At 45.2% G+C, this 26,492-nt stretch overlaps 2 protein-coding genes across 3 annotated transcripts in view; both read left to right on the top strand.

Moving 5' to 3' along the window:
• Positions 1 to 1,399: 1,399 nt before the first annotated feature.
• On the top strand, positions 1,400 to 10,617 carry rcvrn.1 (recoverin, gene 1). The gene is made up of 3 exons (XM_002936994.4): positions 1,400 to 1,964; positions 5,142 to 5,253; positions 9,559 to 10,617. The coding sequence occupies exons 1-3, from the start codon at positions 1,584 to 1,586 to the stop codon at positions 9,672 to 9,674; spliced, it is 609 nt and encodes a 202-aa protein (XP_002937040.1). The 5' UTR covers positions 1,400 to 1,583; the 3' UTR covers positions 9,675 to 10,617.
• Positions 10,618 to 20,938: 10,321 nt separating this feature from the next.
• Positions 20,939 to 26,492, top strand: part of LOC100495690 (myosin-16) — a 66,247-nt gene continuing 60,693 nt past the window's right edge. For both annotated transcript variants that reach the window (XM_031894659.1, XM_031894660.1), the window contains exon 1: positions 20,939 to 21,655. In XM_031894659.1, the coding sequence (XP_031750519.1) occupies positions 21,416 to 21,655 (240 nt within the window). In that variant the 5' untranslated portion in view covers positions 20,939 to 21,415. The remainder of the gene's footprint in view (positions 21,656 to 26,492) is intronic.

A 26,492-nucleotide genomic window follows, 5' to 3' on the forward strand; every position in this document is an offset into this window, starting at 1 on the left:
TATTGCAGATTTTCCCGCATTAATAAATGTCAAAAAAAAAAAATCTTTCTTCACAACAAAAATTTCAGGTTTTAGTGCAATTTTAGTAAATGCCCCTCCCCCCCAACCTACATTGAAATGGTGTCGCTAGAACTTTTGTAGCCAATCGTATTATCAAAATGTTGGGTATAAATCAAAACAGGTTTGCAAACTGAAAGGAAAAGGCCATTTTTTTAGTTGCATCATAAACATAATGGGATCCGTTACCCACAATGCTCGGGACCTGGGGTTTTCCGGATAAAATCATTTTCAAAAATGTGAACTATTTTTTTTATAATGGAGTCTATGGGAAGTGGCTTCCCTAATTTAGAATGTTCTGGATAAGGGGTTTGCAGATAAGGGATCCCATACCTGTATTAAACATTTCAAAATCATTCTGAGAATATGAAAGCAGGTTCTATTTAAGACACGGAAGGAGAAGGGAATGTTTTGGGCGCCTCAAACAGGTATAGGACCCATTATCCAGAATGCTCGGGACCTAGGGTTTTCCAGATAAGGGGTCTTTCCGTAATTCAGATCTCCTACCTTAAGTCTACTGATAAAATTATTTAAACAGTAATTAAACCCAAAAGGGCTGTTCTGCCCCCAATAAGGGGTAATTATATCTTAGTTGGGATCAAGTACAGGTACTGTTTTATTATTACAGAGAAAAGGGAATCATTTAACCATGAAATAAACCCAATAGGGCTGTTCTGCCCCAATAAGGGGTAATTATATCTTAGTTGGGATCAAGTACAGGTACTGTTTTATTATTACAGAGAAAAGGGAATCATTTAACCATTAAATAAACCCAATAGGGCTGTTCTGCCCCCAATAAGGGGTAATTATATCTTAGTTGGGATCAAGTACAGGTACTGTTTTATTATTACAGAGAAAAGGGAATCATTTAACCATTAAATAAACCCAATAGGGCTGTTCTGCCCCCAATAAGGGGTAATTATATCTTAGTTGGGATCAAGTACAGGTACTGTTTTATTATTACAGAGAAAAGGGAATCATTTAACCATTAAATAAACCCAATAGGGCTGTTCTGCCCAAATAAGGGGTAATTATATCTTAGTTGGGATCAAGTACAGGTACTGTTTTATTATTACAGAGAAAAGGGAATCATTTAACCATTAAATAAACCCAATAGGACTGTTCTGCCCCAATAAGGGGTAATTATATCTTAGTTGGGATCAAGTACAGGTACTGTTTTATTATTAGTCTATGGGGTCCGATACCTGTAATAAACAGGAGAAGGCTCGGTGCTGGGGTGGTTTTGCCTCGGTTCCCCCCCATTAAGCCGCGGCTCTAATACACAGAAACACAATCTGTTATAAACCCGTTGCCCAGACCCAAACACGGCCAGCGAGTGATTAGACCGGAGGATTCAGGTAACAGCACTGCCTTTGGCTGACGCTTAAACCTCTGTAATCCCTGAAAAAGCTTTCTGTGGATTTAAATGCCTGCAGGGCGCCCGGCTCATTACCTCCTTGGGTTTTGCCTTCGACCACACGAGACGTTTCTCGCCCTTCAGACTCCGATCCTGTTTTTTTCCCAGCATGGGGAACAGCAAAAGCAGCGCCTTATCCAAGGAGATCCTGGAAGAACTGCAACTCAACACCAAGTTCAGCCAGGAGGAGCTCTGCACGTGGTACCAGTCCTTCCTCAAGGAGTGCCCCACCGGGCGGATCTCCAAGCAGCAGTTTGAGGGCATCTACTCCAAGTTCTTCCCCGACGCCGACCCCAAAGCCTACGCCCGCCATGTCTTCCGGAGCTTCGACTCCAACAACGACGGCACATTGGACTTTAAGGAATACATGATCGCCCTCCACATGACTTCCTCCGGCAAAGCCAACCAAAAGCTGGAGTGGGCTTTCTCCTTATATGACGTCGACGGCAACGGGACCATCAACAAATCCGAAGTCCTTGAGATAATTACGGTAAATTTTCAGTTTCTCACCGACCCCAAATGATTGAAAAAAAGCGACAAAACCAAAGCTGGTGGGGGCGGAGTCACCGAATCTTCCAAAAAATACTGATAGAAAAGTGTCAAAAACCCATCAAAATACCGATAGAAAAGTGTAAAAAAGCCATAAAAATACCGATAGAAAAGTGTCAAAAAGCCATAAAAATACCGATAAAAAAGTCTCAAAAAGCAATAAAAATACCGATAGAAAAGTCTCAAAAAGCCATAAAAACACCGATAGAAAAGTCTCAAAAAGCCAAAAAATACCAATAGAAAAGTCTCAAAAACCCATCAAAATTACCAATAGAAAAATCTCAAAAACCCATCAAAATACCAATAGAAAAGTCCCAAAAACCCATCAAAATACCGATAGAAAAGTCTCAAAAACCCATAAAAATTACCGATAGAAAAGTCTCAAAAAGCCATAAAAATTACCGATAGAAAAGTCTCAAAAACCCACCAAAATACCGATAGAAAAGTCTCAAAAAGCCATAAAAATTACAGATAGAAAAGTCTCAAAAAGCCATAAAAATACCGATAGAAAAGTCTCAAAAAGCCATAAAAATTACAGATAGAAAAGTCTCAAAAAGCCATAAATACACTGATAGAAAAGTGTCAAAAAGCCATAAAAATTACAGATAGATAAGTCTCAAAAAGCCATAAAAATACCGATAGAAAAGTCTCAAAAACCCATCAAAATACTGAAAGAAAAGTTTCAAAAACCCACCAAAATACCGATAGAAAAGTCTCAAAAAGCCATAAAAATACAGATAGAAAAGTCTCAAAAAGCCATAAAAACACCGATAGAAAGGTGTCAAAAAGCCATAAAAATTACAGATAGATAAGTCTCAAAAAGCCATAAAAATACCGATAGAAAAGTCTCAAAAACCCATAAAAATACCGATAGAAAAGTCTCAAAAAGCCATAAAATTACCGATAGAAAAGTCTCAAAAACCAATAAAAATTACTGATAGAAAAGCCTCAAAAACCCATAAAAATACCGATAGAAAAGTCTCAAAAACCCATAATTAAACCTAAAAATTTGGGCTGTATTTGTAGCTTATCTTAGAAATGTAATTAAACCCATAAAAAAACCCCATAAAAATACCGATAGAGAAGTCTCAAAAAAACCCCCATCAAAATATCGATAGAAAAGTCTAAAAAAGACCCCCATCAAAATATCGATAGAAAAGTGTCAAAAAGCCATAAAAATACCAATAGAAAAGTCTCAAAAACCCATAAAAATTACCGATAGAAAAGTCTCAAAAAGCCATAAAAACACAGATAGAAAAGTCTCAAAAACCCGTAATTAAACCCAAAAATTTGGGCTGTATTTGTAGCTTATCTTTGAAATGTAATTATACATAAATTAATTACCGTAAACTGAATTAGGAAGACAAGGTACCCGCGAATGAAAACCCAGCCAATTAGAACAAAACTAATGAAGGAGAAATCCCCCGTTTCATTTTTCTCCCAATCCCCGTACATAATGTGCCCAGAATCCTCCAGAGACAAAGTTCTAATGAATTTCTGACATTGGCTGTAAATCAAACCCATTATGGGAGAGGGCGAGACTGTTACATGCAGGTCGGCCATTAATTAAGTTGCAGCGTTTTGTATCTATGCCCATTTCCCTCTTTATTTTATTGCGCGCTTATTGGAAACTACGAAAGGAAAAAAATCTTGCAGTTAATTGGAATTAATTAGACCAAATTCTCTTTTATATAAAGGGAAACTCCATACAGAATAATCGAGATGTTAATAAGAGTTCATGTTCTGGTACTGGTTCTGTCAGGTGTTTCCCATTCAAACCAACTGGAGGCAGCACCCCATGTGCCTGGGCCGGCCCACCTAATGGTGCCCGAAGCAATTGTTGGGGAGGGGGGGTTAAGTCTAAAAGGCAATTATGAAGAAGTTTGGGAAGAACACCTGTTTGATCTCCTAGAAACCAAGTTTGAAGGCCAGTTAAGGTCAGATTTGGGTTGAACATCGTTACATAGTTAAGTTGGGTTTAAAACACCAAATTCCATGAAGTTCAAACCAGTTTCCAACCTCACCATGAAGAACTCCCTACCCAACATCCCCCGGCAGGGCATTCCCCAACCTCACCATGAAGAACCCCCTACCCAACATCCCCCGGCAGGGCATTCCCCAACCTCACCATGAAGAACCCCCTACCCAACATCCCCCGGCAGGGCATTTCCCAACCTCCCCATAAAGAACCCCCTACCCAACATCCCCCAGCAGGGCATTTCCCAACCTCCCATGAAGAACCCCCTACCCAACATCCCCCGGCAGGGCATTCCCCAACCTCACCATGAAGAACCCCCTACCCAACATCCCCCGGCAGGGCATTCCCCAACCTCACCATGAAGAACCCCCTACCCAACATCCCCCGGCAGGGCATTTCCCAACCCCCTCACTGCCCTCACCGTGAGGAACCCCCTACCCAACATCCCCCGGCAGGGCATTCCCCAACCCCCTCACCGTGAGGAACCCCCTACCCAACATCCCCCGGCAGGGCATTCCCCAACCCCCTCACTGCCCTCACCATGAGGAACCCCCTACCCAACATCCCCCGGCAGGGCATTCCCCAACCCTCTCACTGCCCTCACCGTGAGGAACCCCCTACCCAATATCCCCCGGCAGGGCATTCCCCAACATCACCATGAAGAACCCCCTACCCAGCATCCCCCGGCAGGGCATTTCCCAACATCACCATGAAGAACCCCCTACCCAACATCCCCCAGCAGGGCATTTCCCAACCTCACCATGAAGAACCCCCTACCCAACATCCCCCGGCAGGGCATTTCCCAACTTCACCATGAAGAACCCCCTACCTAACATCCCCCGGCAGGGCATTTCCCAACCTCACCATGAAGAACCCCCTACGCTGCTTCAAAGTTATGTTCCACTAATCTAAAGGGGGACCTCGGGTGCGTTGATCATGTTTATGGAAAAAAAGATACCCAACTATCTGTCTATAATCCCCATAAGCAGAATTCTAAGCACTAGTTGGCAATACATCGGGACATCATGAAGTTCAGTTGTATTAAGTCCCAATATTTAGTGACCAATGAGACCGCGAGGTTAATACTTTGCTGATGTGACTGGAACGGTCAGTGATAAATATGTGTCTTTTTATTCCCAGGCCATATTCAAAATGATAAATACTGAAGACCAGAAGCATCTCCCCGAGGATGAAAATACTCCAGAGAGGAGAACAAATAAAATATGGGATTTCTTTGGAAAGAAAGATAATGGTAAATGGAACCAGACCTGGCGGTTTCTAATGTTCTTCATTCAGGGAGTCCGGACCTGTGAGCCCCCCGGGTGCTGATTTAGCAAAAGTGTTAAATTGGTGCTTCTACAGACTTTATTGCAGCTTAAGTCGTATTAGATTATCCCAAGGGTCTTGGGGCATCACTCTTTAAAAGGGGCAAATAGATCACAGTTTGATGAATGAGATTTTATTGCGTGCCCAGAACATTCCTTCTCTGTATATTTCTATTTATACATATGGGTAGGGGGTGCCATAGTGTTTCCCTTAGACAGTACAGTATGGGGGTACAGCTTATTGTGTGCCCAGAACATTCCTTCTCTGTATATTTCTATTTATACATATGGGTAGGGGGTGCCATAGTGTTTCCCTTAGACAGTACAGTATGGGGGTACAGCTTATTGTGTGCCCAGAACATTCCTTCTCTGTATATTTCTATTTATACATATGGGTAGGGGGTGCCATAGTGTTTCCCTTAGACAGTACAGTATGGGGGTACAGCTTATTGTGTGCCCAGAACATTCCTTCTCTGTATATTTGTATTTATACATATGGGTAGGGGGTGCCATAGTGTTTCCCTTAGACAGTACAGTATGGGGGTACAGCTTATTGTGTGCCCAGAACATTCCTTCTCTGTATATTTCTATTTATACATATGGGTAGGGGGTGCCATAGTGTTTCCCTTAGACAGTACAGTATGGGGGTACAGCTTATTGTGTGCCCAGAACATTCCTTCTCTGTATATTTGTATTTATACATATGGGTAGGAGGTGCCATAGTGTTTCCCTTAGACAGTACAGTATGGGGGTACAGCTTATTGTGTGCCCAGAACATTCCTTCTCTGTATATTTGTATTTATACATATGGGAGGGAGGTGCCATAGTGTTTCCCTTAGACAGTACAGTATGGGGGTACAGCTTATTGTGTGCCCAGAACATTCCTTCTCTGTATATTTGTATTTATACATATGGGTAGGAGGTGCCATAGTGTTTCCCTTAGACAGTACAGTATGGGGGTACAGCTTATTGTGTGCCCAGAACATTCCCTCTCTGTATATTTGTATTTATACATATGGGTAGGGGGTGCCATAGTGTTTCCCTTAGACAGTACAGTATGGGGGTACAGCTTATTGTGTGCCCAGAACATTCCCTCTCTGTATATTTGTATTTATACATATGGGTAGGAGGTGCCATAGTGTTTCCCTTAGACAGTACAGTATTGGGGTACAGCTTATTGTGTGCCCAGAACTCTCCATAATATTGGAGTATCTAGTTTAGCCAATCCCTGTATCCGTAGGGGATATGATAGGAAAGCAAGCAGAAACCACTTAATTATTTAGTGCTACCAACCCCTAGCACTGTAGGTTTTTTAAATTGCTACATTTTAGGGGTGATTATGGAAAATACACATTTGGGTGTTTGAGAATTTGAATTATTCCACATATCTGTACAGATGGCTGAGACCTACAATTTATAGGGTCAGACAGGCATTACTGTAGTTACATAACATTGGAGAACATCAGTCACCTGACCCATATATGAAAATGGGCCAGGAAGTCCCTGGCAGTCTACTGACCTAGGTTGAGTCACGTGTCAAGATCAAGGGCAGCCTATTATATCGGTTGTAAATTAACCCACAACCACCCCCCCCCCCCCCCCCCACGCAAACAAAAATGGGAGTAATCCAAAGACTAGACCTTCTGTTCAGACAGGCTGGTTGCTTTACTACAAAGTCCCAAGACAATGGGCGGACAATGCTGAAGTTGACTTTACTCTTCCACCATCGTTCTGCACACTGTTGTCCTGTTTCCCTCTACAGGCTCTTATCTGAGATTGGCAAGGACAGCCCAATGATATTAATGAGTTGATGACATCTCTTGAGACCATCCCACTTCCTGTCAATACTCAAGACCTGCCCACTTCCTGTCAATACTCAAGACCTTCCCACTTCCTGTCAATACTCAAGACCTGCCCACTTCCTGTCAATACTCAAGACCTTCCCACTTCCTTTTGGTCCCCAGCACACTCCTCCCTTTAGGTAGCAATTCTGGAAATTGGGGAGGGCAATCTTTTGGTCCTTCCCATTTGTCAGTCCCTATTGACTGCATTCCTGGAGCTCCCTTCCAACTCTTGATGCAACTGGGTCCCCTGAACCCAGTAAAATATCACATTGTAACATTACATCTGAGCTTCCTGAGCTTTCTACTATGTCTACTGGAAGAGAACCCCATGCATCGATTCCTTCAGTAAAGTAGAAGTTCCAGATATTCAGTTTGCTACTTGGTCTCTTACGACCATCCCTTCTGCTTCAGAGTGAGCACCTTCTCCCCCTTCAGAAAAGTAGAACATGCTGAGGTTATTCTTGAGTCTCCTACCTTCTTCCTTCAGGATATGGTCTCTCCTCTAAGTGTTTGGTTCTAACATCTACCTGCTGTCTTCCTCCCTCCATGTACATCCTAGTAAGTTTCATTCCAAGGCTAGGCACCTTTTTAGGAGTCCTCCTTGGGGTAGTAAAGTAAATGTGGTCCACAGATCTAAAAAGTCTCAAAGTTACGTCTTTGAAGAAGAATCAATGTTGGTTTCTTCTAGTATGAAGCTCTATTACACCCCTTCTCTCGTATCTTTACCAATTAGGTTGTGCCTAATTGTAGCTTTACTTCTAGCACGTAGATTGTCTTCTCTAGATATTGCCTTTAGAAACCAATTTGGAACTCAATGTTTGGTGGAATCACAAGGTTCCTATTTCTGCTTTACCACCCTGTACACTACTCTTTTTGCCAGTTGTCACCAGGTCTCTCGTTTTTATGGAGTCTTTACAAGGAACGTACTCATTTTGGCTGTTGTCTATAAGTCTCTCGTTTTTAGGTAGTCTTTACTAGGAACGTACTCATTTCGCCTGTTGTTTTGTTTTTAGGGAGTCTTTACTAGGAACGTACTCATTTCGCCTGTTGTTTTGTTTTTAGCGAGTCTTTACTAGGAACGTACTCATTTTGCCTGTTGTCTAACGGTGTCTCATTTTTAGGGAGTCTTTACTAGGAACGTACTCATTTCGCCTGTTGTTTTGTTTTTAGCGAGTCTTTACTAGGAACGTACTCATTTCGCCTGTTGTTTTGTTTTTAGGGAGTCTTTACTAGGAACGTACTCATTTCGCCTGTTGTTTTGTTTTTAGGGAGTCTTTACTAGGAACGTACTCATTTTGCCTGTTGTTTCGTTTTTAGGGAGTCTTTACTAGGAACGTACTCATTTTGCCTGTTGTTTAGTTTTTATGGAGTCTTTACTAGGAACGTACTCATTTTGCCTGTTGTCTAACGGTGTCTCATTTTTAGGGAGTCTTTACTAGGAACGTACTCATTTCGCCTGTTGTTTTGTTTTTAGGGAGTCTTTACTAGGAACGTACTCATTTTGCCTGTTGTTTAGTTTTTATGGAGTCTTTACTAGGAACGTACTCATTTTGCCTGTTGTCTAACGGTGTCTCGTTTTTAGGGAGTCTTTACTAGGAACGTACTCATTTCGCCTGTTTTGTTTTTAGGGAGTCTTTACTAGGAACGTACTCATTTTGCCTGTTGTTTCGTTTTTAGGGAGTCTTTACTAGGAACGTACTCATTTTGCCTGTTGTTTAGTTTTTATGGAGTCTTTACTAGGAACGTACTCATTTTGCCTGTTGTCTAACGGTGTCTCATTTTTAGGGAGTCTTTACTAGGAACGTACTCATTTCGCCTGTTGTTTTGTTTTTAGGGAGTCTTTACTAGGAACGTACTCATTTCGCCTGTTGTTTCGTTTTTAGGGAGTCTTTACTAGGAACGTACTCATTTTGCCTGTTGTCTAACGGTGTCTCATTTTTAGGGAGTCTTTACTAGGAACGTACTCATTTCGCCTGTTGTTTTGTTTTTAGGGAGTCTTTACTAGGAACGTACTCATTTCGCCTGTTGTTTCGTTTTTAGGGAGTCTTTACTAGGAACGTACTCATTTTGCCTGTTGTTTAGTTTTTATGGAGTCTTTACTAGGAACGTACTCATTTTGCCTGTTGTTTAGTTTTTATGGAGTCTTTACTAGGAACGTACTCATTTTGCCTGTTGTCTAACGGTGTCTCGTTTTTAGGGAGTCTTTACTAGGAACGTACTCATTTCGCCTGTTGTTTTGTTTTTAGGGAGTCTTTACTAGGAACGTACTCATTTTGCCTGTTGTCTCATTTTTATGGAGTCTTTACTAGGAACGTACTCATTTTGTCACCTGACCTATAGAGTCTTTGGTCGGTTTCCCACTCTAATACGGTTTTTCCTTCCCCACAGATAAGCTCACTGAGGGGGAATTCATCCAAGGCATCATGAACAACAAGGAAATTCTCCGCTTGATCCAGTTTGAGCCCCAGAAAGTAAAGGAAAAGCTAAAAGAGAAAAAGCATTAAACGAAGAGCCAAAACCCATTTTGCTAAGACTGTTCAATCAGCACCGTTTCCGACTGTCTACACCAGCGAGACCGTCACAGATCCCAGCGTTACACAAACTCACCTGAAACCCTTGTTGCCCTTAATCTTCGTTAACACAATACACTCGGGTTGTGCTTCTCTGTCTGATAATTAGGGCAACTAATAATCCTTAGATTATGGCTGAACCTTATTACACCGTGAAGGTCACCGACTATAATCTCATTTCATTAACTCCAACTCTAGGCTCTCTGTGCGTTTAACTCCTAAACACCCGGAGTAAATCTCATTCCAGCTATAAACGTTAGTAAATACAAGTAATATAAATACCCAGACCCGCCCAGCAACATTCCCACCTAATAATTCCTTATCAATAACGGTGCGAGAACTCTGCCCCGCAGGGGGCAGTCACGAGGGTATTTGTATCATATCCGCTCACGTATTGGTTGAGCAGAACGACGACAGATGTTTTATACGGAACAGAAAGTAAATATAAAGGCAAAGCTAAACCTAACTATAATAAAAAATACAAGAAAACGATAGAAATATAAAAAAAAGACTTGAGTATATGAATATACCCCCCCCAGTTTGTTTGTGGCGCTTACGTCTCTGTTTTTGTATAATTCTCTTGAGCTCAGACCCAAACCCGGAATTGTCTTGTTTTTTTTAAATTCCGTATTTACTTTTGTTTTTGAATTTCAGTTTACAAAAAGAAACATTTGCTGTAAATAGAAACTGTCTCTGTACAACCAACACCCCCCCCCCCCCGCTGTTAGCTAATCCTGCGCCAATAAACGGGAGCGACTCGCAGGGACCTCCTCTCATGTAATGGGAGACAAACAATGCGCTTGTTGTTTCTCTGCTCTTAGTGCGACTGGATTAATTAATGAGTCCAATTAAAGTGAGAATTGTTTAAAAAAAGAAATCAGTGAACGTTTGTCTGGTTTTATTGTGGTCGGATCAGTATCTAATGCCGTTCTTTCCCAGTCAGTGACCCTTTAATCTCATTTTAACGGCATAATCCTCCCTAATGCCGCACAGAGGTCCCTGGAGCTTTAAGTTAACCCCTCGACTGCCAGTCTCACCTTACGCAGCTTTCTGGTTCGGGGGGGGGGGCAGGTATCCGACCGTTCGTAGCTTGATTGACAGTTTCCATGGCGTTGCTACAGGGAGACCAGATGAACAAATGTAACCAAAGTTCAAAAATTTCATTGTGCAGCTACAATTATTTATCAACAAGCATCGGCCAATCAAATACTTTGGAGCACCAACGACCTCCCACTAATGAAATAAACAGATTCTCATGACCAAGTTGTCTATGGAAGACAGTATGGGGGGAAGGTTCCTTTACAGCAGGGCTTGTTGGACTTTTTCAATTCAAAGTCCACCCATTGGTTTGGACCCCCAGCTCTTAACAGTACTGGATATCAGTCGCTTAGCAGCAGTTACAAGAATATCCAGCATATTGATACTGGGCAGAATGAGGCCCAATCATTAGATTGTAATGGGGAGAAGGGGAAAGAAAAGCAAATGATACCAAGGTAGGTTCCTACTGTATCCGTGTGATTACGCCTCATCCCCGCCATTTGCTCCGCCCCTCCCAGGGCATAAATACGGATGACCCCCATAACAATGTCTCCCAAGGCCACATTTGCCATTGGGCAGCACAATGGGAAAGGAGGAGGGGCATCCCGCTTAGTGCAGGGAGGGGCAGCAAAGAGCCATTCACCCGTGGGCACAGGATGGCAGTAACGAGACATGTAGGGGGGCCCCAGGAAAGTCACCCCTCCACTGGTATATGTTGAGTAATCCTGAAAAATCCCATTATTGCTGGGTGCTAATTTGCAGGGATACAGTTACCCAATCAGACCTTTGCTTTCATTCTAGTAGACTTGATGTAGGTCTTCCCCACTTACCCATCATTCCATTGGCACCGGCCAATCAGTGGATATCAGTCATTTAGCAGTAGTTACAAGAATATCTAGGATAGTGAATACGTTTCCATCCAAGATGCCCATTAGATTGTAATGGGGAGAAGGGGAAAGAAAAGCAAATGATACCAAGGTAGGTTCCTACTGTATTCGTGTGATTACACCTCATCCCCGCCCCTTGCTCCGCCCCCCCCCCAGGGCAGAAATACGGCTGACCCCCATAAAAATGTCACCCAAGGCCACATTCGGAAGGGTGTAAATGTTGTACTTTGCAACATTGGGCAGCAGAATGGGAAAGGAGGAGGGGCATCCTACTAAGTGTGGGGGAGGGGCAGCAAAGAGCCGCATCCCCCCAGCACCTTCCATCCTGCCTCCAACCATCCTGTCAGATCCATTCACCCGTGGGCACAGGAGGAAGAGGATGGTGGTAACAAGACATATAGGGGGGCCCCAGGAAAATAACCCCCCCACTGGTATATGTTAAGTTGGGTGCTAATTTACAGGGATGCAGTTACCCAATCAGGCCTTTGCTTTCATTCTGCTATTTCTAGTAGACTTAATGTAGGTCTCCCCCACTTACCCATCATTCCATTGGCACCGGCCAATCAGTGGATATCAGCCATTTAGCAGTAGTTATCTATATCTAGGATAGTGAATACGTTTCCATCCAAGATGTCCACCTAACTGACCTCCAAGCCTTCTAGGTGTGTCTTCAAGACCTTCAGGTTGAGCCCCGCCCCCCCAGCCCTCTGCTCCCGAGGGGCCCAGTCCCACATTTTAAAAATTAATATACAGTGATTTCTCTGCAGTGGAAAACCTTAAGGGAAAACCTATTGTTTTGACAATTGTCAATACAAGGGGTGAAGCTTTGGCTAAAGCCCTTCTTAAAGGTGTGTGTTTGAGTGACTCCTCCCACCATTGCCTTTTTATTTATTGATGAAATTCTGCTACATTGCAGTGGGAAAGCCTAAAAAGAGTAAAAGTGTCTATGGGAGCCTATCAGTACATGTCCCAATGTAGGGTTGGCCATGTCAATGCAATACAGTAAGGTGGGATAGGCTTTTATATCAGTTATATAGGATGTTCCGTAGTGGGTGGAGTTATGGAGACCCTTTACATAAGGAGACTGCTCTGTTGTCTGGAAACCTTAAGCCCAGGTCCGACTCCCTAAAATAGGCCGGGTATCAGTAACTTTCTAAGCAGGACTAATCTGCCGCTGCTGCGCTAAGCGTAATCCTTCCCCCCCCCCGGTCTCCAACGTCCGAGGATAATGAGCAGTTGTGCAACTTTGAGCCAAAAGTATTATTCCTCCAGGGGCCAATCAGGTTGAGCCGTTAGATCAATATGTTCGACCGTAAAGAAGTTTAGTTCTTATGCAACGAGGCTGGATTTGTGGAGAGATTTAGGGATCGAGGGCAACCAACAAATATAAGGAGAGAAAAACATAACTGGGGGGCTCTGATTGGTTCAGACAATATGAATAGCTATGATATGAAACCACCTCCCTGTTGGGGTTGGCAGCCTTCAGACAACCCGTATAAATCCAACCATAGACTGGGGCCCCCCTTAGCCAATAAGGTTGCAGAGATAGAAACAACAATGATTAGGAAAGGAAATAGGTTTTTTTTTACCTAAATTTCAACTGAATTGGACCTCAAGCTGGGCATGTAAGGGTATCTAGCTCTACCAATAGGCTATCTACCCCAAATCTAACCAAAGTATGGAGGGGTAAGGGCAATGGAGGGATGTCTAATGTGCACCGGGGTAGTTACCCATAGCAACCAATCAGCTGTTTGCATTCATTTTCAAACCTACAGTGGGTGATATTGGGCTAATTTGATTGTTTGGCAGGTAATTGGGCCATCAGACGCAAGGGCCACATCAACAAGCCAATCCGGTCCTCCATGCGACGGGAAAGTCAAACCTGCCCAATTGAGATCTGCCCAATTCTGGGCCATATATCGGTCTGGTAGAAACGTCGGAGGGGACCCGAATTGGCAGCTGATATCTGCCCCTGTATGGGCACCTTTACCCAATGGGTTAGAGATATTGGCATCCTGTATGGATCTGCATATGGAGGGTTCCGGTCCAGTTATTACAAGGGCTCAGTGTTCATAGAAATGGAACAGAGATGGAGGACACAGAGCAGACACTAGGGGGCAGTAAGGAGAAAAGCATATTTCTAGCTGGTTCTGTAACATTAAATGAAATGCAACGTACTAGTACCAGTACCAGGCCATACAACAAGGTAATAAGTAATAAGATGACTTACAGCTTCTTTTTATTACTGCTGATTGATCCAGGACACAGTAAGTAAAGATTATGGAGCTGTTGCAACATCTTAATTCAGCAGGAACAGCCCCCTAAGTTTGCTCATAGCCTGTACAGAGAGATACCATAAAACTATGGCACATAGGGATTCCCCTGTACTAAGCACAATTCAGCAGGAACAGCCCCCTAAGTTTGCCCATAGCCTGTACAGAGAGATACCATAAAACTATGGCACATAGGGATTCCCCTGTACTAAGCACAATTCAGCAGGAACAGCCCCCTAAGTTTGCTCATAGCCTGTACAGAGATACCATAAAACTATGGCACATAGGGATTCCCCTGTACTAGGCACAATTCAGCAGGAACAGCCCCCTAAGTTTGCTCATAGCCTGTACAGAGAGATACCATAAAACTATGGCACATAGGGATTCCCCTGTACTAAGCACAATTCAGCAGGAACAGCCCCCTAAGTTTGCTCATAGCCTGTACAGAGAGATACCATAAACCTATGTCACATAGGGATTCCCCTGTACTAAGCACAATTCAGCAGGAACAGCCCCCTAAGTTTGCCCATAGCCTGTACAGAGAGATACCATAAAACTATGGCACATAGGGATTCCCCTGTACTAAGCACAATTCAGCAGGAACAGCCCCAATAGCACGTGTATCTACACTACAGTTTATCTAGTATAAATAAATTTAAAGCAACTGGACTTGTTAAGTAATCATTCAATGATTACTTAACAAGTCCAGTTGCTTTAAATTTATTTATACTAGATATACCATGACCTGGATGAATGAAAATCTTCATAGACATACACTACAGTTTCTGTCTCGGCACAATCCCCAAATCAGAACCATGTTGGGAGCCTGTCACGGAGCACATTTTTCACCAGCGAATGGCTGATGTTGGGATGCGCCATGTGCCTTGGGGTAGGTCATGTGGCAAAGCACTGCCCCAAAAGTATCCGGTGCAACTTGTGCGGAGAGCTTGGCCATGTGTACAGTTCCTGTCCTATGTCGTGGCAAAGCATTGATGAGGAATATCGGAAGGAAATGGGGGTGCTTGAGTCCGAGGCCACACAGGGTCAGGTGGTTGGGGAAACTCAGCCTGTGCCTGATCCTGACCCATTCATCCCCCATAATCCATCTCAGGGCCCCCAGCCTCCCCAGGCCCCACAGTCTTCCACATCCTTTAGGTCAACACGGGGAAGGGGGAGAGGGAGGGGGCAGCCTAGTGGACGGTTGCAAATCTCCCAAAGGGTAGTTCAGGAGACCCCCCTTTCTGAGCGGCCTAGTGTGGCTAAAAACACATTGGGGGATTGGGTTATGGTGGGCGAACCCCAGAAATCTGCCTTAGCCAAACAGAAGGCTACCAACACGACTGGGGGGAATCATAGGAAGAAAGAGGAAAGGGCAGAGGGTGCCCATGCAAAGGAGGGGGCTGATCCCTTTCCTTTATTGGTAAATCGGTTTGCTCCTTTATCTTGGGGGGAGAGGGCAGAGTTGGAGGAGGAGGAGCTAAATAGGGAGCTGGCACGGTCTGATAACGCCAACTCTTCCTCTTCAGAGTTTGAGGACATAAGTCCTAGTGAAGCTGAGAAGCTTCCATCCGGTCTCTCTGCAAAGAGGGAATGCTCTGATGATGATAGGAAAGTAAAAAGGAGGGTGGAAACCTCCTCATCTTAATCACCCTGTAAATGGCTGTTCCCCCTCCAATACGCGTTGTGACCATTAATGTCGCGAGCGTTAAGTCTGTAGGTGCAAGGGACACGGCCTTCTTTTTGCTCTCCCGAGTTGAGGCAGACATTTTATTTTTGCAAGAGACCAGATTATGCAATCTTCAGGTGCTCCATAGGGCCAAGAAGGAATGGGTGCACGGTCCTTCCTACTGGTCTCTTGCGGCCGAGACGTACAGCGGAGTGGCGGTCCTTTTTAAGACCAGTAAGGTAACAGTCAAACGGGTGATTGAGGTAGAGATGGGCAGATGTATGGTCTTAGACGTCCTGCTGAATGGGCAGAATCTTCGTCTTATTAATGTGTACGGTCCTCAGACCCTAAAGGCGAAGAGGGACCTGTTTAGCAGGATTAAGCCCTTTCTTTTTACAGCCCGGCCGATAATTTTTGGCGGTGACTTTAACACCGTGACTAGGCCTATGGATAGGGGAGGTGCCGCAGATCGGCTGGGCTTTAGAGGAACATGTAGAAGTAGGATAGACAAGTTTTTTGTTAAACAGGACTTCATAGTGTCTCCTCCTGAGGTGACAGCCGTGGAGTTCTCCGATCACTGTATGGTGAGTGTGTCCTTGAATGTTTCAGAGTCCCCTCAGAGGGGAAGGGGTCTTTGGCACCTGAATTCGGCCCTCCTGGGGGAGGAGTGTGTAAATCAGTCCTTCAGGGAGTTCTTTCAGGCTCAGGAATCCTTATTAGATCTGTGCAACACTAAGGCGGAGTGGTGGGAAATGGTCGAAAAGAGGGCAGCAGGACTCTTTCGAGGCCTAGCAAACAAGATACAAATTGATAAAGATCGTGCCTACCAATCTCTCAGGAGAAAGTTAGACAGACTGGTGTCTGATGGGGCCCAAGGTGGGGAAGTTGCCAGGGTCCGTGCCCTCATGAAGGAGTATAAGTATGACAGGTACTCTTCCCTGGTTTTGGAGAGGGACTACGGGAAGCACCACTCGCCCGACCCTTACCAAAACTGCCGGGAAGTGTTTTCCCGCAAGTCCATACACAGCTTGCAAAATGAGGCTGGGGTGCTAGAGACTCCGGTCCCTGGTATTCTCAGAGTTGTTAAGAACTACTATGCTGAACTCCTGAAGGGGCAGGGGCTCTCCCGGGCCAGTATGTCTTCCTTTCTGGAAGAGACCCCTATTCTGCAAGATGAGAATATTTCTTTTGATGAATTGGAGATTGGAGTTGAGGAGGTCAGGAAGGCAATTGAAGGCTTAGGCCTCAAAAAGTCTCCAGGGCCTGACGGTTTAACAGCCGAATTTTATAAACAGTTTGTTGATGTCCTGGCCCCTTGTCTCACAGAGGTATTCAATAGCACCCTGGAAGAGGGCCTACTCCCTCCCTCTATGAGACACTCAGCTCTTATTCTCCTAAGGGTTTGGACCAGTCTAAGGTTGAGAAGTGGCGCCCCATCACTCTTCTCAATACAGACCGAAAGATTCTGGTAAAGGTCATGTTCAACCGCCTTTTTCCTTTTGCAGAAAGGCTTCTTTCCCCCTCTCAGCACTGCACAGTGAAGGGACGTAGCACCTTTTCCGCTGTCCTTGGCATCCGGGAGGTCCTAGAGCGGTGCAGGATCTGCGAATGGGGTAAGTATCTGCTGACTTTGGATCAGTCAAAGGGTTTTGATAGGGTAAACCACGAGTATCTCTGGTTGCTCCTTGACAGGTATGGTCTTCCGGGTAAATTTGTTAATTGGCTGAAGGTTTTGTATAAAGGGGCCGAGAGTTTCCCACTTGTGAATGGTTGGTCCTGGGAGAGCTTTGGGGTTTCTTCTGGGGTCCGACAGGGCTGTCCTTTGAGCCCTTTGCTTTATGTATTTGCCATTCATCCCCTCATAAGGCGGATAGAGTGCGATGCATTAGCAGGGGTTCCTCTGTCTCCCGGGAGGGCCCTGAAGGTCTCCGCTTATGCAGACGATGTCACAGTAGTCGTGTCTAGTGGGGAGGAGGCAGAGACTGTGGCACGGGTGCTAAGGGACTACTCAAGGGCCTCTGGGTCCTTGATTAATCAGAATAAGTGCAAAACTTTCTGGATGGGGAAGGGAGATCCTGCCTTCGATCTTCCGGATGTCTTCCCAGTGGCCCAGCCCAAAATTAAAATTCTTGGTATCGAATTTGGCCATGGGGATTATGCCAAGCAAATTTGGGAGGGCAAGTTGGAAACCGCATCTGTTCTGGTGAACCGGTGGAAAGGGTTGAAATTTACCCTCAGAGAAAGGGTGGATCTTATCAAAACCTACCTGATTCCAATCTTTTTGTATCTCAGCCATGTGTGCCTTTTGCCAGAAGCTTTCTACGTTAAGATCAAAGGTCTCTTCTTCCAACTGTTATTGGGGAATAAGACAAACCTCATCAAAAGGAATATTACCTACCTGCAAAGGAAGGAGGGGGGGTCTCGGAATGGTGAACCCCGTTGTGTTCTTCGTGAACACCTTTATTAAGTACAACTATAACAACCTCCTGTTGGAGAAGCCTCCTTTGTGGGTGGAGATCTTAAGAGTTTGGGCCCTTCCTTTTCTTGAGTGTTGGATGAGAGGCGGCTTGGTAAAGAGCGTGCGTGCTCCTCATGCCCCTCTCCCGCCTTATGTTGCCGTGAGTCTGAAGGTGATGAGGCGGTGGTGTGTGTCTGTTGGGGAGATCAGGGCTTCTCCAAGAAGGGACATCAATAGGAGAGTCTTGGGTTCCTACTTTCATGCATCACTGGCCCTGAAAGACTGTCCACAAGAGGTGTTGAGATCAGGGCTCTCTTTAGTCAATTCCCCAAGGGTTCCCCCGAAGCTCAGGGATGTCGTCTGGCGCTCCTTCCACGGGAAGCTTTATGTTAATGGGAATCTGAAGTACAGACGCACTGATGACCGTGACTGCCCACGAGAGGAATGCTCTGGGGAAGTGGAAACGATGGATCACTTCTTGCTGCCTTGGGCATTCCTTACCTCTCTGGTTGTAATTACCAGGAGTGGGCCTATGGGGCATTCAAGCGACACAGGGGGTATGATTTGGGCACCCTTTTCTTAGTCAGCTCTGTTGTCCGCTTTTACACCTGGAACGCACGGTGCAAGGTTTCTCTGAGGCGGGAAGTCCTCCCCTGTCCAGTGGTGGTGGATATGGTACTGGGTGAGCTCGGGAAGATACGCTCTTTGGAGAGACAAAGGATGGATGAAGCAAGGTGGAAGGGTCTGTGGAGGGGCATTCAGTTTGACCCACCGTGAGTCTCTTGCTAATTCTGATGTCTCTTTGGTGATGGGCTAATACTTTGCACCCCCCTTAGATTTTTGCCTTCTATGTATTTTTCTGATGGGGCTTCATACGGTTTTAGGTGAGTAGCCCAATCTTTTGTCTTCCTGGAGTCAGAGCTATGATTTGTGTATATAGTTGTTTATAGCATTGAGGCTCATTGAGGTAAAAATTGTAAGTTAAAAATGGAGCAGGTTGTGTATCTCAACTTGGTACATCACAAATGTGTACAGTTGCCCACAGAGGAAGCTGGATTATGGCACTTATATGAATAAGCTGGTTATGTTTATATCATTTGTATGTAAAAAAAGTTTTTGCTTTGCTTATTTGTTATGTTATTTATTTAGCTTTATTGTATTAGGATGCAAGAATTCAATAAAGAAAAATTTCCCCTGTACTAAGCACAATTCAGCAGGAACAGCCCCCTAAGTTTGCTCATAGCCTGTACAGAGAGATACCATAAAACTATGGCACATAGGGATTCCCTTGTACTAAGCACAATTCAGCAGGAACAGCCCCCTAAGTTTGCTCATAGCCTGTACAGAGAGATACCATAAAACTATGGCACATAGGGATTCCCCTGTACTAAGCACAATTCAGCAGGAACAGCCCCCTAAGTTTGCCCATAGCCTGTACAGAGAGATACCATAAAACTATGGCACATAGGGATTCCCCTGTACTAAGCACAATTCAGCAGGAACAGCCCCCTAAGTTTGCTCATAGCCTGTACAGAGAGATACCATAAAACTATGGCACATAGGGATTCCCCTGTACTAAGCACAATTCAGCAGGAACAGCCCCCTAAGTTTGCTCATAGCCTGTACAGAGAGATACCATAAAACTATGGCACATAGGGATTCCCTGTACTAAGCACAATTCAGCAGGAACAGCCCCCTAAGTTTGCTCATAGCCTGTACAGAGAGATACCATAAAACTATGGCACATAGGGATTCCCCTGTACTAAGCACAATTCAGCAGGAACAGCCCCCTAAGTTTGCCCATAGCCTGTACAGAGAGATACCATAAAATTATGGCACATAGGGATTCCCCTGTACTAAGCACAATTCAGCAGGAACAGCCCCCTAAGTTTGCTCATAGCCTGTACAGAGAGATACCATAAAATTATGGCACATAGGGATTCCCCTGTACTAAGCACAATTCAGCAGGAACAGCCCCTAAGTTTGCTCATAGCCTGTACAGAGAGATACCATAAAACTATGGCACATAGGGATTCCCCTGTACTAAGCACAATTCAGCAGGAACAGCCCCCTAAGTTTGCCCATAGCCTGTACAGAGAGATACCATAAAACTATGGCACATAGGGATTCCCCTGTACTAAGCACAATTCAGCAGGAACAGCCCCCTAAGTTTGCTCATAGCCTGTACAGAGAGATACCATAAAACTATGGCATATAGGGATTCCCCTGTACTAAGCACAATTCAGCAGGAACAGCCCCCTAAGTTTGCCCATAGCCTGTACAGAGAGATACCATAAAACTATGGCACATAGGGATTCCCCTGTACTAAGCACACATATGATTTAGACAGGGGTATTGAGACAATTTGCAGTTGGTCTTCTTCGTGGGTTTAGTTTTTCTTTGATCTGCACCTTTCCATGCGGTTACTATGGGTCAGCGACTGGCCAGTGATTTGAATGGAAGGTGGATTATAAAGAACCATAACACTGATACTGCAGCCTCACTGCGCAATAGCTGCCTGGTTGCCGGGGTCAGCGACCCCCAGTTTGAGTGCTAAGGGTTAACTTAAAGTTGAACTAACGCTTTAACCTTCACATGCAAATAACCCTCCAAGGAAAACGAAACATTTTTTTCTTTTCTCGTTAGTTACCTATTCATTTAATCAGAGGCGAATTCTAATTAGCGCAGAGCCCCCACGGGGGGGGGGGGGTCGCGGGTGACTGTGCACAAACTCCCTGCGCGCTTAGATCGGCAACTTAAAGACAGAGGTGTGACTCTTCCCAGGGCCGGGCGGCTAATGATTAATGGAACTTCCCAAAGGGGGGGGGGGGGGGTCCGACGATCTTATTCTACTCAGAAACGGATCAGAACGTGAGAGACCCCCGGGGAGTGGTTCTTTCCCCCGGCTCTACCTGCTGCTGCAGCGACCGGCGTTTTACTTTCCCTTTGATTCCTTTAAGTTCCTGGCCGGCGGCCAACAAGCCAGAAGCTCGCGGGGCACAGGGACCTCGCCAGGCACTTTTAAGGAAAACTATGCAGTCGCGTCCCGCGGAATCATGGCAACGGCCCCGGCCTTCCGGAGACAATTAGGTATTTTGTTATTGGACGGCGCTGATACGTGCGAGACCCTGACACCCGCGGGGGCACAATGGGGTCTTTATAGCTTCCCAGTTTGTAGTCGGTGCCGATTCTGACAGATCCAGTGGGTCCCCATAGCAGCCGAGGGATAAACACACTGATAAAGGGGGAGAGAAGAGTTCGGAGGGAGGAGGGACTAGAACTAGAAATGGGTTTTGTCTTTGAAGCTGCCAGAGGTTCTGTTTAACCCCGGGTAGATCGGGGTCCCGGGGCAGATGGAGGGGACTGAGGGCTGCACATTGCCCTTACGGGGACGAGGGAAGTTACGGGGGGCTGCAGCACAACCCCCGCCGCCCTTGGAAGGGAATCAGGTGCAGAGGCTGTCACGCTGCCCGAGTGAAAAAAACGCTCTCATGGAGCCGGCGACCGGCCCAGACCCACAGCCAACAGGCTGCAGTCTCAACCCAGAGCCAGAGACTGCCGGAACCAATGCTCCGAGGGCTCTACAGGGGCAGGTAAGAACTCTAATCACCCCCAAAGCTGGGATCCGCCGGGGCATTAGCGCTCTCGCTCTCACCATTAAATGGGGTGCAGATATTGGCCGGGACAAAGATAAGGCAGATATCTGGACATATACTGTAAGCCCTTGGCTGATGAGCTAACAACCTACTGCAGTGGGGCAGTTAGGGGAGGTAGGTCTATTTGCTCCCAAAGATACCCAGTGGGGCAGTTAGGGGAGGTAGGTCTATTTGCTCCCAAAGATACCCAGTGGGGCAGTTAGGGGAGGTAGGTCTATTTGCTCCCAAAAATACCCAGTGGGGCAGTTAGGGGAGGTAGGTCTATTTGCTCCCAAAGATACCCAGTGGGGCAATTAGGGGAGGTAGGTCTATTTGCTCCCAAAAATACCCAGTGGGGCAGTTAGGGGAGGTAGGTCTATTTGCTCCCCAAGATACCCCTAGAGATTCAGGGTGATCGCCTATTTGCTGACTGATATATTAAAGGGGTGGTTCACCTTTAAGTTAACTTGTAGTATGTCCTATTCCTAGCAACTTTGCAATTGGTCTTAATCATTTATTTCTTACAGTTTTTAAATTATTTGCCTTTCTCTTCTGACTCTTTGCAGCTTTCAAATGGGGGTCACTGACCCCGGCAGCCAAACCCTATTGCTCTGTGAGGCTCCAGTTTTATTGTTATTGTTACTTTTTATTCCTTATCTTTCTATTCAGCCCCTCCCCTATTCATACATCAGTCTCCTGTTTAAACTATTGTCTGGTTGCTAGGGTAAGCAAGGCCCTGGTAACCAGATGGCTGCTGAACAAAAATAGCAGCAAAAAAATGATTGCTCTGTGAGGCTCCAGTTTAATTGTTACTTTCCATTACTTTCTATTCAGCCCCTCCCCTATTCATATATCAGTTTCTCATTCACACACTTTCAAGGGGAAGTTAATCCCATAATTGTTTTTAATTTCCCAGTTTCAAGGGGAAGTTAATCCCATAATTGTTTTTAATTTCCCAGTTTCAAGGGGAAATTAATCCCATCATTTATTTATATTTCACACCGTTTCAAGGGGAAGTTGATCCCATCTTTATTTTCTATTTTACAGTTTCAAGGGGAAGTTAATATCATTTATTTATATTTCACGCAGTTTCAAGGGGAAGTTAATCCCATTATTCTTTTCTATTTTACAGTTTCAAGGGGAAGTTAATCCCATCATTGTTTTCTATTTCACGCACTTTCAAGGGGAAATTAATTCCATCATTTATTTATATTTAACACAGTTTCAAGGGGAAATTAATTCCATCATTTATTTATATTTAACACAGTTTCAAGGGGAAGTTAATCCCATAATTGTATTCAATTTCCCAGTTTCAAGGGAAAGTTGAAGGCACAATGGTGGCACAGCATCTCATACTCTAGTACCCCAACATTTTTCCCCGGACACTAAACTTAAAGGGGATGTTCACCATTGAGTTACTTTTAGTGCGATGTAGAGAGTAGAATTCTGGGAGAATTTGCAATTGGTCTTCATTTTTTATTATTTGTAGTTTTTTTTAATTATTTCAGTTTTTGTTCAGCAGCTCTGCAGCTTGGAGTTTCAGCAGCTATCTGGTTGCTAGTATACAAATTACCTTAGCAACCAGGGAGTGGTTTGAATGAAAGACTGATAGTAGAGGGGCTGAATAGAAAGATAAGGAATAAAAAGTAACAATAACAATAAAACTGGAGCCTCACAGAGCAATAGGGTTTGGCTGCCGGGGTCAGTGACCCCCATTTGAAAGCTGAAAAGAGGCAGAAGGAAAGAGGCAAATAATTCAAAACTATAACAAATAAATAATGAAGACCAATTGAAAAGTTGCTTAGAATTGGCCATTCTATAACACACTAAAAAGGTGAACCGCCCCTTTAAAACCCTGGAGCGAGTGAGTGCGCAGCAGTGGGGCAGGCTGGGCGCCCAGTCGCCGGCTCTTATTACGACTCGCAGTGACTTTCTGGGGAAGGAATGCAATAACTATTCAATAAGTTGGAACAATCCTTCCAAGATCTGAATCTATTTCAGCATTTTCCTTCCAGTCTCAGTCTCTGCTCAATATGATAAAATACTTTGTCTTCTTTCTGGGGCTTCGGGTTAAAAGAACATTGTCCCACATCAGTTAATAGAGCTTCTCCATTGTAATCTGTTTTTCCCATGGGGCTAGTCATATTCTTCATTTCCCAGGGTGCCACAGCCATGTGACCTGTGCTCTGATAAACTTCACTCACACTTTACTGCTGTGCTGCAAGTTGGAGTGATATCCCCCCCCTCACCCCCAGCAGCCGATCAGCAGAACAATGGGAAGGGAGCAAGATAGCAGCTCCCAGTAGGTATCAGAATAGCACTCAATAGTAAGAAATCCAAGTCCGGCTTGGGACTCCTCCAGTTACATGGGAGTAGGAGAAACAATAGGTTAGCTGAAAGCAGTTCTAATGTGTAGCGCTGGCTGAAAGCTCAGACTCAGGCACACTTTACTGCTGCGCTGCAAGTTGGAGTGATATCCCCCCCCTCACCCCCAGCAGCCGATCAGCAGAACAATGGGAAGGGAGCAAGATAGCAGCTCCCAGTAGGTATCAGAATAGCACTCAATAGTAAGAAATCCAAGTCCGGCTTGGGACTCCTCCAGTTACATGGGAGTAGGAGAAACAATAGGTTAGCTGAAAGCAGATCTAATATGTAGCGCTGGCTCCTTCTGAAAGCTCAGACTCAGGCACACTTTACTGCTGTGCTGCAAGTTAGAGTGATATCCCCCCCTCCCCCCCAGCAGCCGATCAGCAGAACAATGGGAAGGGAGCAAGATAGCAGCTCCCAGTAGGTATCAGAATAGCACTCAATAGTAAGAAATCCAAGTCCGGCTTGGGACTCCTCCAGTTACATGGGAGTAGGAGAAACAATAGGTTAGCTGAAAGCAGATCTAATATGTAGCGCTGGCTCCTTCTGAAAGCTCAGACTCAGGCACACTTTACTGCTGTGCTGCAAGTTAGAGTGATATCCCCCCCTCCCCCCCAGCAGCCGATCAGCAGAACAATGGGAAGGGAGCAAGATAGCAGATCCCAGTAGGTATCAGAATAGCACTCAATAGTAAGAAATCCAAGTCCGGCTTGGGACTCCTCCAGTTACATGGGAGTAGGAGAAACAATAGGTTAGCTGAAAGCAGATCTAATATGTAGCGCTGGCTCCTTCTGAAAGCTCAGACTCAGGCACACTTTACTGCTGTGCTGCAAGTTAGAGTGATATCCCCCCCTCCCCCCCAGCAGCCGATCAGCAGAACAATGGGAAGGGAGCAAGATGGCAGCTCCCAGTAGGTATCAGAATAGCACTCAATAGTAAGAAATCCAAGTCCGGCTTGGGACTCCTCCAGTTACATGGGAGTAGGAGAAACAATAGGTTAGCTGAAAGCAGATCTAATATGTAGCGCTGGCTCCTTCTGAAAGCTCAGACTCAGGCACACTTTACTGCTGTGCTGCAAGTTAGAGTGATATCCCCCCCCCCTCACCCCCAGCAGCCGATCAGCAGAACAATGGGAAGGGAGCAAGATAGCAGCTCCCAGTAGGTATCAGAATAGCACTCAATAGTAAGAAATCCAAGTCCGGCTTGGGACTCCTCCAGTTACATGGGAGATCTTGATCTTGTTCCGCCATCTTCTGTTATATCTTATGGGCACTGCCCGTGGTTAGTGATGAGTGAAATTTGTCGCCAGACATGGATTCGCTGGCAAATCCCGCATTTCGGCATTGGCGAATTTTTTCTTGAAATGGGCGTGGTGAATTCAATAAAAGGTGTGGTCAAATAAAAAAAAGTTGCATGGAACCCGCATTATGACTATCACCCCCTATTACGCTGGAACAGGCGAGGAGCCGGCAGTGGGTACGTAGATGACAGATACAGAGAAATAATAAGACAGGGAGCTGTATGTCGGGGGCAAAGGTTGGGGCTCCACCCAAGCCAATATAAAACCAATTTGCTTCACCAAACAGCCGCTCAGGGTGGGAAATGAAACGAACACAGAAGCTTAATTACCCATGAACCTTTTGCAGTCTGTATATTATCACATTGCAATTAATCTCCTGATAATGTCGTTAGTGACGTGGGGGCTGGGCTCAAAGTATGGGTTAAACAAGTGTTATTAAGGGACAATAATTAGTGCTTAAAGGGGAAGGAAAGTCAATCCCTGGGGGCGGGGCAGCGTGCTTTCGAATCCCCGCCCCCATGTTCACACCCCTAATTTACCCCTCTATGTACCCTCAGACTTCAAAAGTCAAGGAGATCGGAGGTTAGCTTCTATACTCACAGGGGGTGCTAATCTGGCCCCTCCCAGTTATTATACCTTCCCTTTATCCCACTGTTCTTATAGGGGCAATATACCCCTCCAGTGTGATACAACAGGGTCGGACTGGACCAATGGGACACTGGGAAAAAAAACCTGGTGGGTCCTGCCAGCCCAGACCCAATCCCAGCCGGTGCCCCCCTGACCTCCCTCCCCTGATCATGCCTAGTGAAGTATGAGATATGTGCGCTCAGGGGGAGGGGCGGGCAGCAGGGGCCCCTGGGGGGGGTTTGGGGGAGGGGTGTTGGGGGCACCTGAGATGGCAGCCTCGGTGGGGTCAGCACACCCCCAGTCCGACTCTGTAAGACGACATTGTTAATAACCAGCAGAGCTTTTAGGAGTGAGCAGAACTTTATGTCTCAGGATTTATGATAAGGAGGAGTTCATTAATAAAGAGGGGTTTTATGGGGAAGGAGATCTAATTAAAGGGGAATGTCACCCACATATAAAAAGCTGTATAACAGAAATCATTTGCTAATTAAACACGAAACC

The sequence above is a fragment of the Xenopus tropicalis genome, chromosome 10 (genome assembly GCF_000004195.4).
Source record: "Xenopus tropicalis strain Nigerian chromosome 10, UCB_Xtro_10.0, whole genome shotgun sequence".
Classification (NCBI taxonomy): Eukaryota; Metazoa; Chordata; class Amphibia; order Anura; family Pipidae; genus Xenopus; species Xenopus tropicalis.

What these genes read in the sequence shown, in the direction of transcription:
- rcvrn.1 (XM_002936994.4), top strand. Translation starts at nt 1,584, where the DNA reads ATGGGGAACAGCAAAAGCAGCGCCTTATCCAAGGAGATCCTGGAAGAA. An exon ending in AAGTCCTTGAGATAATTACG is followed by an intron (nt 1,965 to 5,141) that starts GTAAATTTTCAG and finishes TTTTATTCCCAG; the next exon opens with GCCATATTCAAAATGATAAA. An exon ending in CTTTGGAAAGAAAGATAATG is followed by an intron (nt 5,254 to 9,558) that starts GTAAATGGAACC and finishes CCTTCCCCACAG; the next exon opens with ATAAGCTCACTGAGGGGGAA.